At 39.8% G+C, this 21,438-nt stretch overlaps 1 protein-coding gene across 1 annotated transcript in view; it reads right to left on the reverse strand.

Annotated features, from left to right (window-relative positions):
- The window catches only part of LOC122814817, a 405,132-nt gene that overhangs the window by 264,533 nt on the left and 119,161 nt on the right, over positions 1-21,438 (reverse strand). Inside the window, exon 4 of the mRNA XM_044087134.1 lies at positions 16,058-16,132. Coding sequence (XP_043943069.1) covers positions 16,058-16,132 — 75 coding nt within the window. The remainder of the gene's footprint in view (positions 1-16,057; positions 16,133-21,438) is intronic.

The following is a 21,438-nucleotide window of genomic DNA, read 5'->3' on the forward strand; positions in this document are numbered from 1 at the left end:
TCATTGTTTAAACAAAGAAAATAATAAAAGAAGAAGAAAAAAAAAAGGTAAAGATAAAAAATGTATCAAATTACTAACCTTACTTTTTTCAGAAAGAAAAACAAATCGAGTCACAGCCTGCCATTAAATCCTCAGGCATTTTGACTGGTTATGAAACAAAACATTTCTTTGCACATAGAGAATAACTTTGATTAAATCTTTTCCAAAATATTTGTGGCTTTCTGGAAATGCAGGAACTATATTCAAAAAGATTAATAATGAACTAAAATGATGAGAGAGAAAAAACATATAACAAATCATTTGTTTTTAGTCTCTTCTTCTTCTCTGAAGTCTTCCAGGAAGCTTCAGTTGCCAATCTCTTTAATGAAGAACTAGCCCATTCCATTTCTTCTATTTTATCCAAAATCCTTTTTCTTTGACAAACAGTAAAGCAGAGTCTAAATCATTGAAGACCTTAGGACCATCAGGAAGGAAGATTTTAAGCTTGGCAGGAAACAGAAGGTATGTTTTAAACTGTGCTTTTTAAGCTCCCTTATTAGTGGCAGAAAAACTTTTCTTTTAGCAATTACCATGGAAGAATAGTCATTGTCAAAACACACAGTTGTCTCATTAAACTTAACAGGAGCTTTAGCCCAAGCAGATTTAAGAACCATCTCTTTATCAAAAGATGATAGAAATCTAACTATAACTGATCTAGGATAGTTTTTGTTAGAGTTAGTATTAGCTATAGATCTATGTGCTCTTCGATACCAAAAGAGAATGCTTCTGGTAAATCTAAAGTTTTAGGGAGCCATGTTGTTAAAAAGAAGTAATATTGTTACCTTCAATATTTTCTGGCAGTCCAAAATCCTAATGTTATTGCCTAGATCTATTTTCCAGGTCATCCAGCTTTGTTTGTAAATGTGTATTTTGTTTCAGCAGAAACTCAATGTTGATTTCCTGTTCTTGTATTTTATTTTCCATGTCATTCACAGCTTCTTCTATGCCTGTCATCTGGATCTTCTGTTGTTGCAGGTCCATATGTAACAAGTCTATTTGTTTTGTAGTTTTTTCTATGAAAGTGTCTATTTTAGTATCCATTTTATCCATCTTAGCAGTAAGTTGCTGGACTATAATTATCAGAGACTGAAGTTCTTTCTTGATGCTGGAGTCTTGAGAATTTGTCTTACTGGAACTCATTTCAGACTGATAAACTGACAGGAAAATTTCCAAAGTAATTTCTGACAGGAATATTATTAAGATTTCCTTTCTTTTTTAGATATAGTTCAAGAACTATATAAAACAAACATATTTAGAAAGAAAATTACTTCAAGAATTATTTTTTTAAGTAATTAATTCCTGTCAATGTAATGAAATTGGTGGAGCTGAAGAAATCTGCTGCTATCCTGTGTTCATCCTTGGCCACGCCCCACCCAAGTTTTTTATTGATGGTCTTGATCACTTGATTAACGTGTAGGTCAAATTTTAGGTTATCAATAATGACACCTAGTAGTTTTGTAGAAGGGTCAGGGGAGATAATTGTCCCATCTTTTGCTTTTATGGTGAAGGTAAAAGTTGTAGACCTTTGTGTGGGTGAAAATAGCAGAATTTTCATTTTTTTGGGATTTAGTAACAATCGACATTCAGAGAGCCAGTTTTCTATAATATTAAAGGTGGACTGGGTAGCAAACCTCAAAGGCTCATGGGCTTGGCCAAGGAGAACATGGCAGTACCCAACAGCAGAAAAAGGTCTGGTATGACAGGAAAGCTCGAGCCTGAGTATACTGTGAGACAGGAGGTTATGGTCGTCAATCCTGACAGACAAAATAAGCTGCAGGCAGCTTGGGAGGGACCCTTTGAAGTGGTAAGGAAGGTCAGTGATGTTACTTGTATGGTAAACCTGCTAGGCTGAAGGCAGGGGCACAAATTGTACTATGTTAACATAATGAAGCCTCAGCATGTCAGGGAGGTATAGGGCAGACTGCAAAGGGCAGGGTTGACCATTAAGCCCAGCAAGCATCAGCTGGGTATGGCAGAGGTCTCCTAACTCGGACATACAGTGGGGAGTGGTAAGATTAGGCCAGAACCTGCTGAAGTGGAAGCTATTTGGGTGTGGCCTGCCCCTGTTACCAAAAGCAGGTGAGGGCATTCTTGGGGACAGCAGGATACTATAAAAAGTTTGTTACCAACTATAGTACAATAGCTGCTCCTCTCACAGACCTGACAATGAAAAACAGGCCAGATAATGTAGTGTGGACCCCAGCATGTGAGCAGGCATTCCAAAAGCTTAAAGGGGTTTTGGGAGGACCCTATGTTAACCAGTCCAGATTACAGCAATGCCAATGCAGGTGGACTCTCAAGACAGTGTATAGGTTAATGTTTTCCTAGACAGGCGCATTTCTCTCAAGTAATGTTTTTGCAGGGTCACTTGACAAATTAGCTTGAGTCTTCAAAGGGGGGGGGTTGTGATGATATGAGGTATTGCCATCTGTACTGGGAACAGTGAGACAGTCAATGTGTGGCATATACCAACACGGTTAGCTGGAGTTTTGTAAATAATTTTGTGCCATTTGACAATCACATTGACTCATACAGATGCTTGTGTTAAAATGCATTATCACTTTTATTATAACTGATTAAATGTATATGTTTAAACAAAGAATTCTAGAAGGGGAGAATATAAGTTTTTAAAATTGTTATATAATTTTCAAATACTGCAACAGATTTTAGCAAAGCTCTGAATGTGTATTGTACCAGAGTCAGGTGATCAAATGTGATGTCATTCTAATCTTGTCTTGCTGTATTAATTAAGTTAGCTAGGGAACAATTATTCTTTAGACAGTCAGGAAATACAGTGAGATTAGTTGAATATTGTTTTTTGCATATGTTTGAATCTGTCCAACTGTGTTATTTTTATTTCTCCTGTGGCTGAAACCCTGGTGTTTATTGTACTTGGGTTTTTACTATTCTCATATTTTCTACTTTATTATTAAATATGTTTATACCTTTCATTGTGGCTGGTCTCATAGGGAATACATTTTACATCTTGAGAGCACTTGTGCTTATTTTAGTGACACCTTGGCCACTTTGAAAAGCCTGGCAGCTTTGGTTACACTCTACCATTTATGTTAGTATTGATTTTAGTCAGTATAATTGATACCCTTGTAAGAGCCCGAGAGTGCTTGACTAGTGACAGTGAAGTTACCTTATAGTCTAGGCAGAAGGAGTACAGTTAGTAAATATGTACCAACCTTTCCTAGGAGTGTGTGTGTGTGTGTGTGTGTGTGTGTGTGTGTGAAATTCAAATACACAGGTGTGGGTGTGTCAGCTACTTGGAATTAGGACACAGTGGTCCAAAGTGAGTCTTATTTTGGATCTGGAGAGACAGATAGCCCAGTTGCAGGTCTGGGCCATGTTACCTGTGTGCTTTTGGGGGAAACTGTGCTTGATGTAGAGAGCTGCATCTTAAAATGCTGTATAAATCCATTTCTGATTTAAGTGACCATAGGTTCATAGACTAGTACAAGGCTAACTGCCCTTGTTGGCCATTTTAAGCCTAGCCACTTACCTCAACTGAGAATCAAACTCTGCACCATGTGTTTGTAAGGCAAACACCTTAACCATTATGCCAACCTCTCACCCCATTTCTCACCATCTCTCATTGGTGTCAGTGGTGGAGACTGAGGCTCCTTCATTACTACTCTGGGGTAAAGAGAGGCTGTCACACCTTTCTTGTTTCTTCCTTATTGTACTGCACAAAGATAGCATCCTTTTTTCCTGATGAAACTGGTATCTCACAGCTAATCTGCTAAATTTATATCTCCTATAATTTAGCAGACCTTTTCTTCAGTTACTGTGGTAACTCTGCCTGTCTGCTTGTTTGACTACCTGACACAGTTGTATATTTACTATTTATCAATACAGGCGCAAATTACTATACAAAGTGTGTCATGGTCATGTGCATTTATGGATGGTGACTGAGTTGTTACACACAAGCAACAGATAGAGTTCAAAGAACACGGTTAGCATTTCTCAAAGGTAGTTATTGGTTATATTACTCAGCATACAAAACAAGCTTTTCTCTCCTAAATAAAAGTCTATAATAAAATAATACTTTTATTATACATAACTTTTGTAGTTTATAACTATATTGTTTATAACTATTGTATATAACTTTTATTATATAAAACATGTCATATAACTTCATGTTGTTGTGTCTTTCAGCTTTTCCTGGTTAGGGGTCACCCCAGCGGAACTCCGGTCCGCTAATGATTGGCAGTAGATTTTTTACGTGCCGAGTTGCCGGCCCTGACGCACAACCTTTAACAAAGGTACGCCCATTCACGCATGTCTCCGCACAGAAGACGCACTAGCTGAGAATCAAACAGGACATCTTACTGTGAGGCTACAATGCTACCGCAGCACCACCACTGCAGATATGTCATATAACTTCATATAATGTCTAATTTGGTATAATTATTTAAACTGTATTTGTTTTTTTGTATTATTTCTGTAATATTTTGGAGATTTTCTCCCAAGGTCTCCACTGAAAATGGCTCCTAACCAGTTGGACTTTCCTGGTAATCAAATGTCAATAAGTAAGTAAGTAAGTAAGTAAATAAATAAATAAATACATTTGCAAACCTGTGGCATAGAAGAATAAATTTCTGACTTTGCCATACTTGACCTGAGGGTGCATAGCAGCTCAGGTGGGTATAGAAGCTGGTCAGAGAAGATGTGAGTGAGTGGCTACTGATGGTCTACCTATCCTAGGGGAAGGGGCCATCCTGGAGGAAAGGAAGTGGCTCTGGCTCACCACAAGGGTGGCAACCGGTGAGTGCTAGGTGTTACCCAGTAGAATTTGAGCCAGTGCTGTCACAGTGCATCTCACACTGGCAGTTGGGGGTGGCTTTGGAGTCATGCTTCCCCTCAGCAGACAGCAAAGCAGAGCTCAGGGAAATTGACAAGGAGAGTGGGGAGTACTGCTAGGAATGTAGGTAAGAAACTATACAGGACTAACAAACCTGTCACCTGCTCCATACCACCCAACTCTCACTGGGAAACAGAGCGATGACAGAGCTACTAAGGGAGAACAAATAGGTCATAGGACTTTTGCTTGCATACTCTGGGAATATCCAGGACCTGCTCAGTCAGAACAAATGTGCCTTTTGGTTGCCAGTAGTTGAGCAATCAGGCAAGATCTTGGGGAACAAAAAAGACATCTACAAAACTGATTTTTAACTTCATGAACCTAAAGTAAATAAAAGTAAACTAATGCAAAACATGTAGTATAGTGTAATATTGTATAACATAGCATATCCTAGTATAGCATAGTTTACATCAGCAATCCATAAATCACCCACATTTGGAAGATTATTCAACTTCAAGATCATCCTTAATATAAAGAAGAAGCCTTTCTACCTCCTTTGTTGGTCAACAAGGTTATATCATTACTGCCTTCAAGTTCTCATGGAAGTACGACCTCTAGATAAGGTTAGTGATATCTTTTCAGTCTGATCTTGTGGCATCTTGAAGATTCTGCTGTGAACAAAGGCTTTGGGCTATTTCTTAGGAAAATGACCACAGGAAGTATATTTTCTGACTTCTTCTACATGCAGTTCATCTTCTTCTGCAATGTCATACTTAGAATGAAGCAATGATTTGTACTAATATGCACAAAACATGAAATGCATTTTTGAAGGTCTGACTGCAAACCAGGGGACCTATGTTTTGTTAGCAGCACAGCATCTGAGGGGTTGGGTTTGGGGAAAATGGGCTTTTCCATCCTCAGGGTAGGCTGGTGTAAGCTTGATCTGCCACACTGCTGACTTCTTGACATCCACCAGAAGGTAGAGAGTCACTGGCAGAAAAGGCCCAGCAAGCTCACACTGCTTGTGACACATACACAGGGATGAGCTAGGAATGGTAGGTTTGCAAGGGAACATGCATGCATGCCTGTCCCCTAACTAGACAGATGTTATCCGGCAGTAGTCTTCTTAGTGATAGAGAAGCATATGTAGTTCAACAGAGCCTAGTCCCTTCTACCTGACTGATATCTCAGGGAGAATGGATGAACCAATTGGGTTTTCCAGGCAGGAACAAATGGAGTTATAAGGCTGTCTCCTAGCCTAGTTTTACCCAGCTCCTACCACCACAGAACAAATGGGCCAATCAAATACAAGGAGGGGAATCAGTGGGGGCAGAGCTGGGGGGGGGGGACTGGGAGGGAGCATAAGATGGATCTTGTCCTTCTTAGGCAGTAAACATCTGTAGCATGAATTGGTGCTTCATAGAGGCCTACTAAACTGCAACTCACTTCAAAGTTAGAGAAAATAAACAAAATAGTGTAACATTAACATACTAACTATATTGAAAACATGTCTAAAACACGAAGTGAGTATAAACAAATACACCAATATAATATGCAACACTGTTATATAAACTACTGAAAATAATTTTCTATTAAAAAAGAAAAGGAAAAAAATTATTATTTTTCTTATCCCGTCTTTCAGATCTAACTATGAACTCAACTTGGTCACAGAATGTGAAAACAGTGGCAAGGTACTCTCGAGTACATAAGAATACTGAAGTGGAAAAGCTGTGGATGTAAATGTTTTTATCAATAAATGATCAAGTGACTAACCAGCTGCAGGCTATAGCAAATTTGTGTGTGACTGTGGGTATGCTGAATTTTTTTTCTCCTCCACACTGGACCTCTTCTGATGGCTCTACTATTTTCACTCAATTGGCCTATTTTTTCAGGGTAGGAGAAGTGGGTATTCTCAGTCTTGGTAAGCGCTATCCCTATGGCCCATTCATTCCTGCCTGGGAATCACAATTGGCTCTCCATTCCTTGATGAAAGTGAATGTTAGGGAGCAGGCCAACTTGCTGGTCTGTTGGGGTGGCATACCTTCTCCCCAGGAACACCCTTACTCCCTTGATGGATCCTTTGTGCTCCACCATTCTTGTCTCCTGAGTAAAAATATGCTTCCACACACTTATATTCCCCTAGGCTGTCAGTGCAAGATGCATTATGACACAATGGGACTGTCAGGTGCAAACTCTAATGAGCAACACCAACTGATCCCACTAGGTGTCATGCTTCAGCAAAGCCAGAGTCACTCCTTTCCCACAAGGACAGGTGAAACATCAGTGGTTGCTCACTCCCATTCTCCAAGGTCAGCTCAGGTCACCTGTGATATAATTAGGGTTTTATCCAGGTATACCACAGAGCTGGCTTGAGCCCAAAAATACTGTATAAATTTAACAAAAAGCAAAGAAATCTGTCAAGAGTCTCAAAGAAACAAGAGGTGACATTCTTTATATAACTACAGCAATGAAACCTGTGGACACAATGGAAATTAAAAGCTCAAATATTTTGGGACCATGACAAATAGCTGGTGGCTTCCTACACAGAATCATTGAACACCTAACCAAAATCCTTTCAAGTTATGTTAAGCAAACTGGTAGCATGTGACAGATCTTTGACCAGTGATGACACTCTTGTAGTCATACCAGCTACAAAGAGTAGGTCACATCAGACACAAACAGTTTTAGACCCATCAGTTTGACCAACATTGTATATAAAATCATGGAGCCATAATGGAGATTATCCAAAATGACACATATAATCTTCTTCTGTTACATATGTAACAATATTTATTAGATTATTTATTCCTGTTTTTAAGACCTGATAGCCAAAATGGGTTGTGGTACAATTTCAGTGAAGACCTGGGAAATGTGTGGAAAATATTTGCACCAAAATAATAATAATAATAATAATAATAATAATAATAATAATAATAGAAGCTCCAGTATATGTATATACATTAAAAGCAAAATATATTCAACCACATTAGTTGATGCTATTAATAGAAAAATAACATATATTGTATCATATGTAGACTTTAAATAGTGACAATATCATAAAAACATTGTAGCAAGAATTTAACAGCAAGCTTGAGATAAATTATTGACACGCATACAAGCAGACAGCACATGACATTTTAACAGAATTACATACATTTGCATTAAGTTGACTGGCAGAAAGGAGTAGCTAAGAGGCATGCTAGTACATACAGTATGTCGATGGCACAATATAATATAAAGGATTAGTTGAACTGTACATATTTATGGTAACTACATTATGCTGAAGGTGCAGAAGAGAAAAGATACAGGCGTGATGCAACAATTAAATTAATCTCTAACAGCTGTGATTTACCTTATCAGTGTAGTGGTTAAGCAAGGAATTTTAAGGTATGAATATTACTTGCATTTTTTAAGTGAGTGCAGGTGATTCTATGATCAATCGACAAAGTTCCTCAACAGGGCATTGTCATATTAGTTTCACATTCTTGTCATGTTAATGAGCAGGTTGTCGACTAAATGGACATACTGAGGGGTAGGTACCATCCTAAGAACTGTGGAGATAATAATGAAACTTTAAGTTAAAATAACTACTAGCCATTGTTTCATGAAAATAATTAAATTGATGCTTAAAAGATGGCCCACTTTAGGTATAGCAGGAACTCACAGTGCTGGATTCTAGGTCCAGAGCCCAGCAAATTTATATTTGGTTTGTTGAATTCTGCCATCTGACAGAGTGCTAGGCCCTTATAAGCAATGAAGTCATAAAACAGCATGTGGTGAAGACAGGAAGTATGGCTGATGGTACTGATAGCCTCGAATAAGTGTTAAGAAAAGGCCTGGTACAGCTTTGCCTTTATGTGGGCAACTAAGATGTTACTGTCAGTATATGTATATATTACCAACTATGCTTAGAATAACAATCAGTTTCAAATTCATTGGGCCAGTTGAACTACTTACCACCTTTTTTCTTGGCTATAAGCCATTCATCTCTGTATATGTTCTGGAGTATGTGCCACCATTCAGTAATGTGTATGTGTGTGAGTGGGGGTGAACCTTTTCAGTCAGTGTTGGATGATCACTTTCTTTGTTTCTATTAAGTATTCTGTTAAAAATAAATGTTTATCTTTGAAGCTTCATGGGTGAACCCATAGAGTACCACCTTCTTTTTTCAAACTCCTGCACTTCACTTATATTATTGACCTGACCCCAGAAGTTTTCCCAAAAACTCAGACGTTTGTTACAGCCCCAAGTTATGTCCTTCAAAACTGGGACTATATTTAAATTTAAGACCATGACTTTGGTACCAGTCACTAGTCTGCATAAGATCTTCTTGCAGGAGGTTGACATCTCTAGGGGTTTCAATGACTGCTCCCAGTTTGCAGTCATCAGCAAACTTTGTTAGCCACAGTCCTTTAATTTTAGACTGTACTTCAGAGAAGTATATTCTAAACAATAGGGGTTCCAGAACTGATCCCTGTGGAACACCACTAGTTATGGATCTGCTGGAGGAGGTGGCTTCCCCTATTTTGACTGTATGAGTTCTACCAGTGAGCCAGTTTGCAACCCAACTGACAATATATGGGTTGATACCCAACTGTGAGTTTATCAATGATGCCTGAGTTGGTGATTGTGTCAAGGGCCTTGGCTAAGTCTAGGTAGACCATATGCACAGATTTGCCCTCATCTAGGGCTTTGGTGACTGTCTTGAAGAAGTTCATCAAGTTTAGCAGGCATCATCTCCCCTTGACAAAGCCAAACTGGGTGGGTTTTGAGTGTTTGGAGATTTTCTGTATCTTTGTTAGTAAGGTCCATGATGATTTGTTTCATGGCCTTTGTGCAAAGGAAGGACAGTAGCTGTTTTCTATTCTGCTGGGATGAAGCCAGTGCTTAGGCTGTGATTAAAAAGCATGCCCAATAGTGATGCTAATTCCTGTTTTAACCCATGTAGAACACAGCTCGGAATGTTGTTTAGTCCCATAGAGGCTGTGTTTTTGGCCTTGGAGAGGGCGTTTAACTATGAGTTAAGCACAAATCTGGACCTTGCCTTTGAGGTCATGGATGTAACTAAAGAACACCTTGTGGTTATCCTTATTTAGGGTAGCTAATTTAGATTCATAGTTATCTTTGGAGGACTTCACTAGGAGTCTTATTTACTTGATTAAGTTGAGGAGGAAATGTTCCCAGTTTTGAGACCACTCCTTCTTACTCTTAGACAGTAATTTCTTTCTCCTATTGTATAGCCTCTTAATAGCAGTTGTCCACCTGGCAGGTTTGTTTTTTCTTGAAAATCTTTCTTTGGTTCTATCAGGTATGGCAGATTCAATACAATTGTATAGGTGCTCATATAAAACATTGATGTATAACTCATCATAGGTGCCTGTTCCATCAGTGGAGGGCGGGGCTATGAAGCTATTTATGCTGTCATGCATGAGGTTGTAACTGGCCTTGGAGAAGTATTTTTGGTCTAGTTGTTGCTAAGGGGGTCTTGTGTTATAGTTACTTCTAGCAAGACTGATTTATAATCAGGTCTCACCAGAGATGGCTACATGCTGAGGGTGGTGCAGAGGTCCCCCATGTTGGTGAACACTAGATCCAGGATGTTTGAGCCCCTTGTGGGTGTGCCAACCAACTGGACCAGGACATTGGAGTTAACAAAATCCAGGAACCATGAGGCAAGTGAGCTAGAACATAAATAATTTACCCATTCAATGAATGGGTAATTAAAGTCCATCAAAACCAGGGTGTTTGGTTGTATCTTTATTAATTCAAGTAGATCCAAGTAGACTGGGTGGTTGTCCTGATTCATGGAGGGGGTTCTACAGCTGGCAATAACCAGAAGAGGGGTCTTGCCTACAGTCAATTGCACCTGAAGTATTTCTATATCCATGTTCAAAAGAGAGAGATTGGGCAGTAGTTGGAGGGATCTTTCTTGCTTTTAGAAAGGGACTCATAATAGATTGTTTCCAGGATGCTGGTATGCTATATAGTCCCTGGAGGAAGCTGTATACATCTTCTATTACTGGTGTATGGCATGAGGAGGGAGAGTTTTTTTATATTTCTAACAGTAAATCATCCATCAGTTGTGCTTTATGGCCATTAAACATTCTTGCTTGGAAAAAGTCCTTTCTGGAGTTATAATTTGCTCTTGGGTTAAATGAGGTAGGGAAAGATTTTTTGCTTTTATATCTGGATATTCTTTTATGAGTGGATTTTGTTCTCTAGAATCTGTGTACAGTGGTTGGTAATGGGCCCTAAAAATGTCCAAGATTTCATCTATTGAGTAATAGTTTTTCCCATCCCCCTCAGGGGTGAGGTATGGTATAGTTTAGTTGCTCTACATTTCCTTGCTAGCCTAGTATACACTCAGGTGGACACTTCAAAACACTGGAGACAAGGACTGTGAAGCTTGATTTCTGTTTTTCTATTCAAAATATCCTGTATCTTAGATTTAACATCTTGGAATTCCTTGGAAGATCTACCTCCTCCAGACCAGGATTTTTACTCTGAATTATTGTATAGTCTGCTTATAGTTGAGCTGGTTGAGACTGCCAAGATTTCCACAGCCCATCTGTCCAGGACGTTAGCTAAGTGTGCAGAAAACCCTTCTATGCATCCTTCAAATGATGTGGTTGATAGGTCCCTCCCTCATGGATTTTTAGATAATCGTGAGTTATTTTTGGAACCTGTTGTTTGAACTTGGGTCTTCTAGTTTAATATGGAATTAACTTCCATGTCCAGATCGGTGGTGGGATATTTAAAGTGAAATGACAAAGTGGCCAGAATATAGACAAAACATCATTTTAAGATCTGAGCTTAAGGTCCAAGAGTTCCCTTTGATACAAATGTTATGTGTTCTTGTGGAGGTTCTGAACCTTGGAGAATAATGTGTTTGAATTGGTGGGGTAATGCTATTGTCTGACCCTAGATCTAACAGGTACAGTTCTTCTTCCCAGGATTTTAAGAGTTTTGCTGTAGGTTATAGTTTCAGTGGCTTTGTTGCTGATGAAGCATTTGGATTTGTGATACAACTGAAATCTCCTGTCAGTATTAGGGATCCCCTATTTTAGTTTCTTGAATTTGATATATATATGCCTAGCTCCTTTCCCCCAAGAATAGGATACCAGTAAGTGATACTTAAATTTAAGGTTGCTTTCCCCTATCCATACAGTTACACCTACTAGCTCCTAGTAATTATAATGTATTTAGAACTTGTATGACAGTGTTAGTCTGCTTTATCAAAATTGACACCCTTTTCCTTCATGCCAAGATGTGGCCCAATGAAACTATCATGTCATAACCCCAATGTGATAATTTAAAATACTCCTGAAGTGACAGGTGTGTTTCTTAAATAGTGATAATGTCTAGTATTTGTGTCCTAAGCTATGTTTGCAGCCCAGATCTCTTGACAGAGGAATTTATACCACTGATATTACAACTGTTTAATCTTTTAATGTATTATTAATAGTTATCAGCACCACTATAAGTAAGCTGACTTGTCAGGCTCTTTATAGAGAAGACCCTACTAGCTGACTGTCCCTTTCTTGCTAGAAAAATGATAGGGTCTATATTAGAACATCAAAGATTGAAAACATTGAATGTTCTAATATCGAACCCAAAACAGTGAACGCTGAAAATAGCGAAGCTGCAGAAAAATAAATTTTTTCCTAGGGAAAGAATTTGGTTGGCCGTTTCTGTGGCTTCACTATTTTCAACACTATTTTCAGCACTGTGGTGTAAAGTTACGGGTCGGGTTAAGGTAAGTGTGCGATTGTGTGGACGTTAGGGTTAGGTCACGGGTTAGGTGAGTTAGGGTTAGGGTGCAGGTGAGGTGAGTGTGCGATAGTGACAGACTTTAGGGTTAGGGAGTGGGTTAGGTGAGTTAGGATTAGGGCGCGGGCGAGGTGAGTGTGCGATAGTGACGGACCTTAGGGTTAGGGTTTGGGTTAAGGTAAGTGGATAGATAGTAGTGTATGTAGAGTTTAGTGTAGGGTTAGATGCAAGATTTTAAGTGTATGTGTGTGGATTCCTGTTTTTTTGGTGTGCTTGTGTTGTGTGTGTGTTTCTCAGAACAGCAATTTTTTTTCCCAGGGAAAAACATTAGCTGTTCTGAGCTTTTGATGATATCATATTTCGAGATTCCAAGTACGAGCTTATGGTGTTCAATGTTTTGGAATTTCAATAATATGATATAGACCCAAATGATATGTGCTTTGGGTGAGTGAGGTAGAAGACAAAAACTCCTGCAAATAAACAGTATATCATAGCATTATTGTGTAACAGACTTCTTTGAAAGTTGTATAAAAATAACAGTTTGTTTATAATATTAAAATATTTGTGCCAGATTAACTATGTACATTTCACAAAAAAAAGACTCACAAGGTTGTGAAGAAGAGATATATCCCCCAGTTACCCTGATGCATCTTGGAAATGATGCAGGGCAGTTGAATCTTGCAAATTGTAAGACGTGTTAACCATAATGACTCTGATAGGTAGTTATAAGGGCAAAACTAAAGGAAGAGCAACCTAAGTCATTTCAAAGTGTCCTTCTAGCTCAGCATGATCATGAGAGGTAATAATTACAAGTGTTAAGCTTGTCCTGCTTGTGTCCATTAACCGCAGATATACTTCCGTGTTGTAGCTAATATTATATATTATTGTAAGGCATTAATATAGATAGTTAGAAACAATAGCACTTATCCATGTCAATGAAGTCAGATTGCTAATATGTCTAGATTTAATTATGCTCTATCTTCATATTGCTTATTTCTCTTTGGACCTCCAAGACTTTATAGCAGGATCAGTTACTGGTTTGTCCATTTGGACCGAGCTGTGGTGTAATCCATAGTCTCATGCCTGGAGATCACATGTCTCTCCTGCAGTCATCAAGTTGCCTCATTTGGTCACATATTATTTCAGTTCTGTTTGACAAATAGACCCACAGCAATGCTGGATAAAGTATGTGTGTCTTTACACCCTTCTCCTTAAGAGAACTGAAGAGGGGTAGTCATTGCCTTCTCTCAGTTACTAGCTGCTTTGGGTAGTCACTGTCAAAACATATTGTTATGCCTAAATGCTGTACGTCCCTCTTGATGCATACAGCCCAAAGGACCATCTTTTTTTGTTGATAAGAGAAACATTTTATTATCACCAGTTTTTTGAGGGGCACCACTGTGTGAGTGGGAAGGAGTGCAAGGGATCTGTGGAAGTGTTCTAACAAAAACTTGGTTACTTTGTCCAGTCTCAGTGTGGTGGGGATCCCATTCTTGTAAAAAGCAGATCATGTCCTTTTGCTCTGCCTCTCTTTTATAATCTGAGCATCCTCACATTCTTTCTGTGCCCTTCTCCCCCAGTTTTCTCAGTTAATGTCTAGGAGGAAGGCAATTTGGTTTTCGGCTTCCTCAAGACAAATGCCCATGTCTTGTGTCGAGTGTTCTGAGTGTGCTGCATGATCTCTGACCACTGATAGTGTTTCTTGTGTCGAGTGTTCTAAGAGTGCTGTATAATCCATGACCACTGATAGTGTTTCTTGTGTCAAGTGTTCTAAGAGTGCTGTATGATCCATGACCACTGATACTGTTTCTTGTGTCGAGTGTTCTGAGTGTGCTGCATGATCCGTGACTACTGATAGTGTTTCTTGTGTTGGGTGTTCTAAGAGTGCTGCATGATCCATGACCACTGATAGTGTTTCTTGTGTCGAGTGTTCTAAGAGTGCTGTACAATCCATGACCACTGATAGTGTTTCTTGTGTCAAGTGTTCTAAGAGTGCTGCATGATCCATGACCACTGATAGTGTTTCTTGTGTCGAGTGTTCTAAGAGTGCTGTACAATCTATGACCACTGATAGTGTTTCTTGTGTCAAGTGTTCTAAGAGTGCTGCATGATCCATGACCACTGATAGTGTTTCTTGTGTCGAGTGTTCTAAGAGTGCTGCATGATCCATGACCACTGATAGTGTTTCTTATGTTGACTGTTCTAAGACTGCTGTACAATCCATGACCACTGATAGTGTTTCTTGTGTCGAGTGTTCTGAGTGTGCTGCATGATCCATGACCACTGATAGTGTTTCTTTAATTTCTTTCACTTGAGCTTGAAGGATGGTTTGAAAGGCTTTGATTGAAAAGGTAAGGTGAATTATAAAAGCTGTTAAACATGCGACCTGATTTCATCTGATGAGATATCAAGGGAGATGATTGGTGAATAGGTGCAGCAGGAGTTACAGTTGTCCAAGTCACCATCATGAGTGAAGTACATTTTGCTGTCTTATATGCCCATATGTTTTCTAAGCATGTTTTCTAAGCATGTTTTAACTTTTAGGGAGGGCATTTTGGGTGAACTGTAGACTGAGGCTAATGCAGAGCAATTATAATGCCCATGTTTGAATGGTTTCGGACTTAAATTGCAACTAAGGCTGTTTTTCTGATCTTTTAGCCCCAGAGTTCCGATAAGAGCCTTTCAAATTATCGCGCTAGGAAACAGAAGTCCACACACTATTATTTAATGACAGAACAGGTTTAGCAGACGTTGAATCACCATGTATTTAAATCCTTTTAGCACTAGGGCTTGATAGTATCCATGATTAATAATTGAAGCTTCAGCCTTGGGGTTATATAGAAAACTTTTCTAACACAAAGTACCATGGTCTTAGAATTAGTATATCAGTAGTATATGACTAAACATGACACAACCAAACAGTTCTGACCATCTCTGTCTTGATGTAAGTCGGCTTGACTAGCCTGTATGATCCACACTTGATACATATGACACCTCATCTCAGTGATTTACATATTCCTTTTACCAGATAAAGTATAATTCTGATTTGATCCTTTTAACCTTGTGCTGCTAAACATTTGCTCGGTCACATATTCATTGCAGTATATTACAAATTGCTTCTAGATCCTGTTTTATTTTAATTTATTTTCATTGATCATCTTTGACGAGTCTCAAATAGTTTTTTTTCTGAAGGAAAGTGGTTCATTAATAAGGATTCAGACTTTGCAGATATTTATTTTAATGCTATGAATAGAAAACAACTAGCACTTTTCCATGAATGTACAGCATTTAGACAAGAATAAAAAAAATCAAGGATATTAAAGCAAAAAATGTACAGTTTTAAAGATGTCATTTTTTCAGTCACTTATAACTTTTTAAACACAAGGAGATTGTACATAGTACTGTGCCATATGTGGATGACATATAGTAAATAGTTACCTGTCTTGCAGCAATGTTCTTTTATTCCATTTGATTTAATGATTTTACTAATGCATTTCAGGCAGTTTGATGTACCTGTTTAATAATATAATATAATAAGAAACAGTAAGTATTGCTATTTGCATTTTCCAGCTATCTTAACGCAGTTCAAGGCAGCACATAGTTATTAAGATTTAACAACCCTAACATACATAACACTCACAGACATGTGCATCAGTTTTCAAAACTTGGTTCCTCCTGGATTAATTTCTTCAACTCTATTGGGTTTTAATATCATGACTGGAATGGAAGCCATTCTAAGTCAGGGTATGATTAGAGTTCATGAAATTAGTATTGTTTCATTCTTTGATGTTAGCTAAGAGAACTCCAGTGAGGGTAGTTTAATGGTTAGTGAATCTTGCTTTGATGTACATTACTTAATAGAAGTAATTTTATTAATGAATATTACTAATTGGAAGAATATTGTACTTCCCTGCCTTCACATTGATACAAACCATACTTTTTATTTATGTGGGTACCTGTGTTTCTCTATATGTGTCTATGTATGCAGCTGGGTGAGCGCTGATGCATGTGTGAAAGGGGAGGTGATTGTCCAGTACTCCAAGATCCTTGCATCTGGCAACTTTTTTCACCCATAATGCAGTGAGATTGAAGACGCTTATATTAAGCAGAGATGTAGGGTCATAGCCCTATTAATAAGGGATTATCACCATGCATAAATGTTCTATGTTATTAACTGAAACTAGTCTTCTTTTCTGAAGACTGGTTTTGGCATGTTAGTTTCTTTGAAGCAGATGTCAGAGAATAAAGTTTCAACAAAATGACCTACATGCTTCAATGATCATTTCTGGCAAATAGTTAAAGATATTGCAATCCAGTTAAAACAGATGTTCTTCATTCCACATTGCTGCAGTCCTAACTATTGGGTAGTCCGCTGTCCAGTCGGCCCGAATACCAAAGTATATGGCTGACGTCGGTCAGGGCGCATTAGACTGACGTCAGTACGTCAGGGTACTAATGCGCATGACCGACGCCATATCCTCAGTCTTTTTTGCCGCATGGTCCGATGCAGAAGCAATTTTGCGAGTGCAGGTTGGCGTTCTGAAAGTTTCTGAAGCCAGAGTTTCAGACCGAATCAAAGTTGGCTAAGTACCCGTTGGGGAATATTTTGGTTTTTCTTGCCTCAGTATTTAACCGGATGTCAGAAAAAGTGAATAACTGTATTTCTTGTGGGAAACAGATACCTCATAGGGATTACCATACTTTGTGTATACCTTGTTTAGGGCCTGAGCACGACGTTGTTGGATGCCGCTCTTGTGCTAGATTTAACAAACGCACTATTAAGAGAAGGTTAGACTGTGCCAGGTTAGTGTTTGGGAAGCGTTGTAATTATAAAATGCCGTCGGATGTTCCGACGCCGGCTTCGGCTAAAAAACGCAAGGACAAAACAGCTAAGCCTAGAGTGGAGGAACCGACAGTCCCAGACGTCGATTCTTTAGAGGGCTCAGTGGAGCCGGAGGTTTTGCCAGGTGTTTCTTTGGAGTCTCAGGGAGAGACTTTACTGTTACAGGATGTATCCTCTCAGGAAGTAGGCCAGGCTGAGGGGGCTTCTCAGGTGGCTGTTCTTCCCTCTCTTCCTAAGGTGGTCAGAGCCTCCCCTTCTGTTTCCAAGGCTTCTTTGAGGGGCAGGCCGAGTTTTGCTTCAGTGGGGGTTTCTCCTAGTACTTCAGGGTCTTTGCCTAAGAAACATATGCTTAAAATGGCAGAGGATTTGATTACTATGATAAGAGGTTCTATGCCCCCTCCTGATAAGAGGCCTCGGGTGGAATCTGAGTTTGAGAGTTTTGAGCAATGCTCGGAGGCTTCTGAGTCTTCGGCTGAAGACTTGCAGGAGTTCCCTCCTTATTCTGATTCTGATGTGGATGATTCTACTCCTTCAGCTTCCCCTCCTGAGGATTTTTCATTTTCAGAGACTCTGCATTCCATGAGGGAGCATTTCAAATGGGAAGGTCAAGATTTCTCTGATTCCAGGAAAAGGCTTAGGGAATTCTTGTTTTTACCACAGCACAGGCCTTTAGCTATACCTCCTGTTTTGAATGTGGTGGAAGATGTTTTTGCAGAGGCTTCCCTGAATCTGGATTCTTTGCCTCCTGCCCCAGTTAAACCGGATAGGTATTATAGGGTGCCTGAAGCTCATAAGTATCTTTTAAGAGTCCTAGGGCAGACCCGGAAACTGTCTCTCAGGGGCCTAAAGGTGTGAAGGCCTCAGTTGTTAAAAATCCTGTCCCTCCTGATAAAGAGGCAAGGGCTTTGGATAGATGGGGAAAGAAAGTGTATACTTCTTCCACTTTAGCCATGAGGGCGTTGAATTGTCAGTTTCACATGTTAAAATATCAGAATTTTCTTCTTTCACAGTTGAAATCTAAGGTGGATGCTCTGGCAGAAGGTATTGAGTGTAAAGAGTTGCAGGATTTAGTTCATGTGTCTGAACAAGTGGGTAAACATTCCCTGCAATGTGGTTTTGATGCTGTGCAGGCCTCCTCCAGGGTGGCTGCCACTGGTTCTGTTCTTCGTAGGCACGCCTGGTTGAGAGATCAAAACTTAGCTGAGCATGTTAAGACAAGGATTTTGGATGCTCCTTTACAGTCTGATGTGTTGTTTGGTTCGCCTGTGGAAGCAGTTTTAAAGAAGATGGAGGACAAGGCTAAGTCTATGCAAACTGTTAAGGATTTTTTGCAGGTGCAGCCTCCGACGTTTAGTAGAAATTGGCCTGCTAAGGGATGGACTTATCCTGCTTATGATTCCCAGTCTAGGGGTAGGTCTAGACGTGGTAGGGGCAGAGCTCAAGGTGCTTTTAGGCCTAGGACAGGGAGTTCACCTGCTCAGACTTCTGGTGAGGGCAGGGGTCAGTCCTTTCGTAAGCAAACCCAATGACCTGCCTTTTCAGCTGCCGGTGCCTTCTCGCCTGGCGGCACCTCTAGGAGGAAGACTGTCTCTTTTCAAAGAAAATTGGGATTTAATTACCCAAGACAAATGGGTTCTGGATATCATTCATCATGGTTACAGGTTTTATTTCCATACCTTGCCTCCTTTCAAAGGCATGCCAGACATTCCTCCTCTACAAAGACAAGAGGCTCACAAGCGAATTTCTCAGTTACTCCAAATAGGGGCCATTCAGCCGGTTCCTGTGCCAGAAAGGGGCCTAGGATTTTATTCTCGCCTGTTCCTAGTACCAAAGAAGGGGAACATGTGGAGACCAATTTTGGATTTATCTATCCTCAACACTTATCTGGACATTCCCAAGTTCAAAATGTTGACGTTACAACAGCTTTTACCTCTGCTGGGCAAGGATCACTGGATGGTAACTTTAGATCTCAAGGAAGCTTACCTTCATGTGCCTATAAGACTAAGTTGCAGAAAGTATCTGCGTTTTCGAGCTGGAAATTCTCATTATCAGTTCTCTGCATTGCCCTTTGGCTTATCTACTGCCCAGAGTATTCACAAAGGTTCTGGCTCCAGTGATAGCTTACTTCAGGCTAAAAGGAATTCAAATCTATCCTTACTTGGACGATTGCCTGATTCTGGCTCAAGAAAAGGAAGACCTTCTACAGCATTTGGAATATGTCATAGCAGTGCTAAGATGCCTAGGGTATTCTGTGAACGAAATAAAGTCCAGTCTAGTACCCTCTCAAGACATGTGCTTTCTGGGTGTGAGACTGAATACAGCAGCCCAGATGGCCTTTTTAACCCCGGACAAACAAAAGAATCTTTCCAGTTACTTCCATCAACTATCTCTTCAGTCCGGGCTGACTGCAAGGACAGTCCTTCAAGCCTTAGGGTTCATGGCATCTTGTATTCTGGTGCTTCCCAATGCCAAACTGCATATGAGGAAGCTACAATGGTATCTCAAAAATCTATGGACACAGCACTGCCAGGATTTGGACACTGTCATTCAAATAATACCTTGCATTCAAAAGGAATTTTTGTGGTGGGCTCAGGAATGTCACCTAAACAAGGGACTCTCTGTGACCCGCCAGAGGCGAGTCAGATTCTCACGACAGATGCCTCAGACATTGCTTGGGGAGCTCATCTAAATGGAAAGTGGATACAAGACATGTGGCCTGCCAGACTACAGCATCTACATATCAACATGAAGGAGATGTTAGCAGTCCAGTTTGCATTAATGGCTTTCAAGGAGTTACTTCTTCCAGGGCAGGTGTTGATTCTAACAGACAACACAACTGTCATGTGGTACATCAACAAACAAGGGGGAACACATTCTTACCCATTGTGCAGGCAAGCAATGATTTTATGGGAGACTGCGCTAAGCTTGCAACTAACTCTTCAGGCAAGGTTTCTGCCGGAGCACAGAACTCCTTAGCAGATGTGTTAAGCAGACAAATCATGGATCCCCACGAGTGGAAACTGGATCTTCATGTATTTCAAAAGTTGACAGTGTCCTGGGGAACTCCAGACATAGATCTGTTCGCTTCTCCACTGAACCACCAGCTGCCAAAGTTTTGCACAAAGAGGTTTCATCACACAGCTTGGAAAGTGGATGCTCTTTCTTTCAGTTGGAAAAATCTTCATGTGTATGCGTTTCCACCTCTGCCTCTTCTTTCAAAGGTGCTTCTAAAGGTCAGACAAGACCAGCCAAGGATGATTTTAATAGCTCCAGATTGGCCTCGGCAGCATTGGTACCCATTACTGAGGAATCTGGTAAAGAAGCCTCCATGGCCTTTACCCTTGATTCCACATCTGTTGTCTCAGAAGGACGGTCGTCTGCTCAATGTCAAGCTTCACTCTCTTCGTCTAACAGCCTGGCATATTCTGTTTTGAAAGACAGCAGGACTCAACTTCCTCAACAAGTTTTAAATGTGATTATGGAAGCCAGAAGACCTAGTACAAGGAAAGTGTACGCAGAAAAATGGAAGAGATTTTTATTTTGGACTGCAGCAAAGAATTTGGAGATTTCAGAGCCTAATTTGAGTGTGGCTCTTCAATATCTTACTGAGTTATTGGACAAAGGTTTGTCTTTCTCTTCCATTAAGGTTCATGCTGCAGCAATTTCAGCTCACTATGATTGTGACCCACCATTGTTTTCACATCCTTTGTTCAAGCAATTTCTTAGAGGGGCAAAGAATATAAGACCCCACGAGAGCTCCTACTCCTGCTTGGGATCTCAATTTTGTGTTGGAGAAACTTACTCTACAACCTTTTGAGCCTGCAGCTACTGCTGAACTGAAATACTTGTCATGGAAGACTGCTTTTTTGTTGGCCATTACTTCTGCAAGAAGGGTTTCTGAGTTACAGGCCCTTATGGCGGTTGAGCCCTTTTTGATTTTTCATAAGGATAGGGTATCATTACGTACTAATCCTTC

The sequence above is a fragment of the Protopterus annectens genome, chromosome 1.part0, assembly GCF_019279795.1.
Source record: "Protopterus annectens isolate FY-2018-M chromosome 1.part0, PAN1.0, whole genome shotgun sequence".
NCBI lineage: Eukaryota > Metazoa > Chordata > Ceratodontiformes > Protopteridae > Protopterus > Protopterus annectens.